At 26.7% G+C, this 8,282-nt stretch overlaps 1 protein-coding gene across 1 annotated transcript in view; it reads left to right on the top strand.

Moving 5' to 3' along the window:
• The window catches only part of LOC100160257 (prosaposin-like), a 9,428-nt gene extending 1,612 nt beyond the window's left edge, over nt 1-7,816 (top strand). The window contains exons 3-16 of the mRNA XM_029485346.1: nt 2,876-3,023; nt 3,151-3,357; nt 3,412-3,531; nt 3,620-3,781; nt 3,839-4,054; nt 4,116-4,253; nt 4,324-4,534; nt 5,271-5,503; nt 5,574-5,733; nt 6,463-6,482; nt 6,546-6,771; nt 6,844-7,028; nt 7,105-7,276; nt 7,364-7,816. Of these exons, the coding sequence (XP_029341206.1) occupies nt 2,876-3,023; nt 3,151-3,357; nt 3,412-3,531; nt 3,620-3,781; nt 3,839-4,054; nt 4,116-4,253; nt 4,324-4,534; nt 5,271-5,503; nt 5,574-5,733; nt 6,463-6,482; nt 6,546-6,771; nt 6,844-7,028; nt 7,105-7,276; nt 7,364-7,521 (2,356 nt within the window). The 3' untranslated portion in view covers nt 7,522-7,816. The remainder of the gene's footprint in view (nt 1-2,875; nt 3,024-3,150; nt 3,358-3,411; nt 3,532-3,619; nt 3,782-3,838; nt 4,055-4,115; nt 4,254-4,323; nt 4,535-5,270; nt 5,504-5,573; nt 5,734-6,462; nt 6,483-6,545; nt 6,772-6,843; nt 7,029-7,104; nt 7,277-7,363) is intronic.
• Nucleotides 7,817-8,282: the final 466 nt, after the last annotated feature.

The following is an 8,282-nucleotide window of genomic DNA, read 5'->3' as shown; positions in this document are numbered from 1 at the left end:
TTATCTGTGCCTCCTCGTTGGTTTTTTACAATATTTTAATTTTGAAGTGAGTTATGAGCATTTTCAAACATTAATATTTTACATACTGATAACTCACTTAAAAATTAAAATATCAAAAAAAAAACAAACGAGAGGGCACAGATAATATTGTTACCTAAAAGTTTGATAATAGGTCAATTCACTCTAAAATCAAAAATGACAGCACCCTATTGAAACTAGCGAACGAAAATTTGCTATGTCGTACGTTTGTAAGACGGAGACAACACATGCGGGTACGACGTCCTCTTAATGATTAAATAAAAAAAAAAAAAAAAATGATACATAGGTAAATGTGTTGTTATCAATAAAATGTGCTAAACAAAAATGTATAATTCCAATTAAATTTATTTATTATTTCAATTGCATAAAAGTATTATTTGTACAACAAAAATTGCATAACCCTGAAAAACAGGAAACTATGTTATATACCAACTGATAAGTTATTTATGACTAAGGCATCCTTACGTGACATGTCTTACTATAATAAATTGTATCCATCTGGTTTAATACATTTTTATATGCCAGGATATTAGATAGCATCCGTAAAATTTTCTATAAAAGTATTTTAATTTTGTTGTTAATTGAAGAACAATGAACTATATTGTTACAGCATACAATTACTCTAGGTATTATATTATGTCTTCTTTCTCAAACTATTTTTATAATACTTCAAGAACAAAATATTATTACATCTATAATATTATAATTTAATAATTTAATCTAAATTGCATATTAAAAAAATTAACTTATACAGTTATATTATCTATACTCTATTCGGAATAAGATCATGACCCGGCGGCCAAGTTGTGCGCACGGGTGTGGCTTTGTTCCGTGGCAGCTTCCTACGTTTCACCATAGTGGGGACATCATCTGACCATATGTCTGACCGCCGCCCAACGAAAACTGGTCGACGCCGGGGTACAATCTCATTCCAAATAGAGTATACTTGTCTTATTTCAAATTAATTTGTTTACTACAGAATAAAATTCTTAATTTCTATTCAACTTAATAATAAATTAACTTACTGCATACTGTATACTTAATTATTATGAAATATTTATCTCACATTTATTTATTTTTTATTTTTTATGATCATTAACACTTGATAATGTCTAACCCACCGATCTAAATTTTAGACTTCTTGATGAAATTAAGCCAATTCTTAAATTGGTATAAAAACTATCTACTACTTAATAATTGTATTATTGTAAAATGTAAAATTATTGGTTTTGTATTAATTGAAGAATATGCAACTAGATTTAATATTATCATCTTTTAATTTCATTTAACTTTAGAATGGTTTAGAAAAGTTGATTTTAGTTACTGTTTTCTATAGATGATTTTTTTTTATTGTAATGTATTTGTAGCTCTGTAGTATTTGTACATCTGATTTTATTTAAACATGTTGTCATCAGTTCAAATAGTTATACAATATGAAATCTTTAATTTCGTATTAGTTATTTAACAATAATTAGGTATTGAACGGTATTGAAGTTGAAACCATAACCTTTAAACTGTCTTCATAAATGTATGAATATTATGAATCTTGCATAGTCACATAGATTATTTAATAAGTTATAATATTGATTTTTGTATGTATAATTATTTTATCAATGGTTAGGTATAATATTTTTTAATCATTTAATGCAATTAAAAAAAAATATTAATTAAATAAAAAATTATTTTTTATCGACAAGTAGGTATAGAATTTGGTTTTCAATCAGTTTGTTTGTTTATTGACTTGCCATAAATGAAAATTCATCCATTGCACATTCAATTTACTTTCAGATTTAGAAACTGTTTTACTACTTTACACAACAATATACCTCTTCCACCCCCACAATGTTTAATACCTTCGTTTACATATAGACTGTCAAAAAACCTAGGCATCCATGATCATTAATGATCCTTAATGGACGTCTTAGTTTAATTTTTTTCTTTGTCTAAACTTCCTACTTTACCGGATACAATTTTTTTAAGACTCGTGTAGTTAGATATACTAAATCAATGGTGAAGTCAAAATTTGGCAGTCAAACTTAATTTTAAAGTTGCAGCTATTTGAAGTTACAAGTTTTAAAGTAAAGCATGTAGTGACTCCCTATGCCTACCAGTTCCAGTCACTGCAATCTTACTGGTAATAGATCAAAACATTTATTTAATTATTATTTATAACTGGATTCTTCAGTTAATAATATACCATACGAATACTTTACAAGCATTTTAAAAAAGCTAGTTATAATCTACTAATCTAGAGTAACACTATATAATATATACATCATGAAGACTATTTCAACAAAACTATTGTTACCTATAACATCATTGGTTTTAAAAAGTTAACCCTGGGATATGTATATATAAAATGTCTATCACTAGGGATATAAAGATAAAATATATAAAGTGGTCTAAAATAATAATACGATAATCATAGTGATGCAGATATTCCAGCTATAGGAGAACATGAATCATTGATATACCACATAATATACTCATATTTATAGCTAGGTAGCATAGGCTAAAATAGGGGAGCTTTAGTGGCTAAGCTCCCCCCAAAATGTCCATAGCCTCCCAAAATCCCAAACGCTATTTGCGCCTATACTAGGTAGTATAGAAAACAGTGGCAGATCTTGTGTGGTGGGATAGACTATTCTTTTTACGGATCTTTTCCGTTATACGTATACTACGTCAGTGATGCCCGCGTTGCTGCTCATTCGCAATTTTACAATTTTTGCTGTATGATTATTTATTAAAATATACATAAACTGGAATACCTAGTTAAAATTTAAATGATTTATTATTTTCAATTAGCAATGAAAATTAATAAAAAAAAATTTTTTAGAAACGCTGCTGGTTGTAACGCTGTCAAACATTGCATTCAAACAACTTGGGTTACACAGACATATCCGGAAGATAATGATGATATTTGTACAATTTGTAAAAATATAATGAAAGAAGCTTGTGACACACTTACCAGTAATGTTACATTGGTTAGTTATTAATGTTAAATATATTGACAACATTTTAGTGTACATATTCTTGAGTTAAAATCAAATAATGAAAATGTACTATATTTAAAATGAGCAATTTACAATAATTGAATGATTGAACTTTTAGGAAGAATTGAAAGAAGTCTTCGATGGATCTTGTGAATTAATGCCATTAAAAATAGTTAAAGAGGAATGTAAGAAATTATCAAATGGTTTTATACCTGAACTCGTTGACACATTGGCTTCAGAAATGGACCCTAATGTTGTTTGCACAGTTTCTGGTTTGTGCAATAATGCACACATTGATAAGCTTCTATTAGAAAATAAAGAAAAAGTAACCAATTTAATCAAATTTTTTTTATTTGTACTAATTAAACATTTTTCTTAGGAGGAACCAGGAGTTGATAGTGAACTCCATCAATGTAAAAAATGCGCTATTACTATAAACAAAGGAGAAGATTTAGTACAGAGCATGTCTAGAGATGATATTTTTAATAGATTCTTGATGGTCAGTTTAGAAATGAATATGTATTCAACATTATATCTGTTATTTCACAAGTAAAGTTTGTTTATATATATGTAATTTTTTTTCTTAGGTGTGTGGAGAACTGAGCAGTTATTCCGATGCATGCAGCAGTATTGTATCAACATATCATAATGAAATATACAATGCCGTCAAAAATGGTTTTAATAAACGTAATTTATGTTTGTTGAGTGGTATATGTTCAGCAGAATTCCATCTACATTATGATTATGAAGTAAGAATGTAGTTAACAGTTCAAGAAATATCTTGCTATAAATAAATTTATTTGCAGAAATCAATGAACGCTTTGATGGATGTTAAAATTAGTAATGCTGGAGGTAGGATTCAAATCCAAAAATCTAATGAAGTCAGTGATGAATTGACATGTGAATCTTGTGAAACCTTGGTCAACGATTTGAGAGATATTTTGATAACTTTTTTGACTGAGGAAGAATTCTCAGATGAACTTAAAATTCTTTGTGAACTAACTGGAAGTTTTACAACTGAGGTTTGTCCAAATATTTATGTTTTTATGTAATTAATATATTTAATATTATATTTTCATTCAGTGTTTTGCAATAGTTGAAAAAAATTATACGCAATACTACAAGTTCCTTGTTAGCGAACTGAATGGAAAAGATCTTTGTACAATAGTTGGCATTTGTCCTAAATCTCTTAACTCTCGTTATAATCTCAATTTTATTGCAGTAAGTTAATAACTATTTAGTATTTACATCAATGAAAATCATATTTTATACATTGTATCCCTTAATTTAGTCAATGTACCCGCTTGTTCCAATTGACCTTTTACAAACCCAAGAAGCCATTAAAATTGAAGAAGATAGTTCATTTACTGCTAAAAAAGAACAAAATGAACATAAGCCTACACTTGTCATGGTCGATGAACAACCTCCTAAAGTTCAAAATATTGATGTCCCTAAGAAATCTGTAGTTATTGATGTGTTCTATAAGGAAATGCATTTTGTTGGTAAGATAGTATAAATCAATTGTTTACATCAGCAGTTCTCAAACTTTCTTCTTTGTGGAACTCTTATGTTGCTAAGAAAATTCTAAAATAATATTCCAAAAATTAGAAATGCTCCATTAAATATACATAACTCATGAAAAATTATGCATGAATGATTTTCTTATTAATTTGGTTCTTTATAACGTAATCATTAACGATTAAAGCAATATAAGTACTTACACTTTTTATACACAAATGCACAGAACTACTATGCTATAAATGCTCCTTTTATTAGATCCACGAGATAAGTTAATGATACCCAAATATATTTATTAAATTTTAACTCGATTGAGTCTTTTCATAATTATATAATTAGATATTATCAGTAATTTATGTTTTATTACATTCATTAATTTGTATTATTTTTTTTTACTTTTTATTTAATTCTACTACTCAATTCTGTTATTGTTCCGCGTATGTATATAACATGTATTTGGCTTTTAACCAAATAAATTATTTAATTATCAATTAATAATAAATAATAAATAACTAATATTGTTTTCATCTAAAAAACAAAATATTATGCGTTATTATTAATAAAATAAACATGATGAACCAAATATTGTTTTATTTTAATTCAATTCAGATATTATGTCTTTAGAGCCCTCTTAGATTAGAGAACCTTACAGTTTGAGAACTGCTTTTTTACATGAAATATGAGTAATTACTAATTTTATCAAATTATATTTTTGTATAGTCAATGATGTCAGTATGCCAAATGATAAAACTACATGTTTCTTGTGCCAATCAATTTTAAATTATGTCCAACAAGTAGTAACCGATCCAAAGTCTAAAGCAGATATCCGTACATCATTGGAAAAGTCATGCTTTTTTGTGCCATTGTCATTTGAACAACAATGTAAACAGTTTATCAACCAATATGGCGATGCCTTTATTTCACTTATAGTTCAAGAAGTTGATGCATCAATTGTGAGTGCTCAATTATAGTTTTCCTTGCCTTAAGTATGATAACTAATTAATTATTTATTTATTTTCTTAGATTTGTCCAGAATTGAAATTATGCCCAGTTACAGATTTGTCATTAACTTCAAATGAAGATAGTGAAAGTTCAAATAATTGTCCAATGTGTTCTATTTTTATGTCAGCTTTAGAATCTGAAATATCTAATAAAGATACAGAAGTAAGTGAACAAAATATTTGTTAAATGAATAAACTTATAGTCTTAGTGCTAATCACATCTCAAGTATATCTTAAAATATAGCATGTTATATGCATAAAAAAATTTTTATTGTGAACAAATGCGTGTTTTTATTAAAACCTCAAAATATGCAAAAATATGCAATTTTTCATTGATATATTTAAATTTGTTACAACTTGAAACTAATTTCTGTCTTTCTTAGCAATTTATTGGACTATTTAATAAAAATATGCAAATTCAATAAGTTCCGAGCCCTAATTATGATTTATTATAATATAATACAATATGTTAAATAACGTATTGCAAATGGACACATAAATTTAAGTTAAATTTGTTCTTCTTGGTAAAAAAAAGCTTGACAGTTAATACATCTCCCTATACCTAAATGAAGTTTTTTTTAATTTTTTTAATTAATAATTATTTAGTTACAAGTTAATATTATGATACCAAATATAATATCATCATAGACATACTAGTAACTATTATAAGGTCTATAGATATCATATACTTTATGTCAAATATACAGAGTAGAATTCACTTTTAACAATCTTTAAGGGGCCTAGAGAAACAGATTATTATATCCGAATGACATAAATATACTGCACATGAGATATTATAAAACTAACAAAGCCGGGAATTGTTTTATCCGGAATATTGTTATACACAGTATTGTAATAAGCGGATTCTACTGTAATTCAATAATTTTATTCAGGTTATTCATGTATATAAGTTGTCGACATTGGTTGGTTGGTATCTTATTAACCGTGATAAGGACACTCGTTTAGATATAGCAAATAAGTACACAAAGAATAGATAATTAATCATAATTGTAATATTCAGGAAGTGATTAAAAAAAAATTGGAAAAGTTATGTACCAAACTACCATCAAAATGGAAAGGAGAATGCACAGAGTTTGTTTCAGCTCAGTTACAAAGTATACTCAACATGTTGGTTGCTCAAGTTAAACCTGATGAAATTTGTGTTTTATTGGACATTTGCAAACCCAAGACCATCTCTGAAAGTGCTGAAAATGATTTAGGTAAAAGAATGAAATGTATTTTAATTATTATTTAAATAAGATAGTATTATTTTGATTTTGATTCTTTTTTAGAAACAAATATGATTGCTACAGCTGGACAAACTACTATAGTGTTTCCGGGGTACAATATGGGACAATTAATGGCCAATAATTACAAAATGTTGGAAGAACCGAAAGTTACAAATTTATATTATTGTAAAGTATGCACAATTGTAATGAAATATTTGAATGGTGAAATCAAAGACAAATCAAATCAAGTATGTTGAGTTTTTGTAAATATTTATTTGAATATGAGTTATTAAAGTAATACAATTACATTTAACTTTGTTTTAGGAGGAAATAGAACACGTTTTAGATTCAACATGTAGCATATTACCAAATGTAGTAGAAAATGAATGTCAATCTTTTATTGACTCAAACTATCAGCTAATCATTAAGTTTTTGACAATTGGAACCGATCCGGGTATTGCTTGTGCCACATTTATGGTGTGCGATGATGATAAAAGTAATTGATAACAAATAACAATTATTTTGATGCAAAAATTAATCTTTTAAATAATATATTTATATATAATTTTCTGATATAATACAGTAGGAGGTAAACAAACTATTAGTCTACCTAAAAAGAGTGTACACTTGACTACAACAGAACCTGCTGAATTGGATAGTTCTAATGGTTGTGCTGCCTGCAATATTTATATTTTTACTATCTTTTGGTTTTTTTTTTTCCAAACATTTTGGATTAACTAATGTATAAAGAAAAAATATATATTTTTATACTTACTATATGTATATCAAAGAGAAAACCAATTTTTCTATAAAAAATATGAACCTAAAAAATTCACATAATGTTTTTGTGATCAAAACTTAAAAATTAGTGAAATTAATTTCTTTATTTATAATATTATGTATTTTTTTTTTTATATTTTTGTGTTTGTTTTATATTTGCATTAGATAAATTTGTCATTAAGACAATTATTGTAGTCCAACTGAATAGTCTTGATTTCAGCATGTCAGAACAGTATGAATATATTTTTAATAATAGGCTTTATGAAACTATAGGAAATGTTGAATTGTCAAAATGTTTTATAAATTATTATAACATTGCGAAATGTAACCCTTGTCATTTTTGTTCTGCGACTAAACTTAAATTGACTGATATATGTTTAATGATCTGTGCGCTTGTTGATGAATATTAAGCAGTAAACGTATATCAATAATAAATATTGCCTTAATAACAATACATACAATAACATAACAATACAATTTTGTTGGCCAAATTAATCAAATGTAAAACTATTCTGTTGTCCTTGACCAAACTGTATGATACATAATTACCACGTGAGTTTTAGAAAATAATATGTATTATGGTTAATGTGATGAAAAGTAAATATAACTATAAATGTTAAATATTTAATAAACTATTTTGATAAAATCAAATGTTTTGTGGTCGTTTTTATTATGAACAAACTATAACAGTATAACACTCCACTATAGTACGCGAGGCGAAA

Source organism: Acyrthosiphon pisum, chromosome X (genome assembly GCF_005508785.2).
Source record: "Acyrthosiphon pisum isolate AL4f chromosome X, pea_aphid_22Mar2018_4r6ur, whole genome shotgun sequence".
NCBI lineage: Eukaryota > Metazoa > Arthropoda > Insecta > Hemiptera > Aphididae > Acyrthosiphon > Acyrthosiphon pisum.
This window is presented reverse-complemented; position numbering and strand designations above follow the sequence as displayed.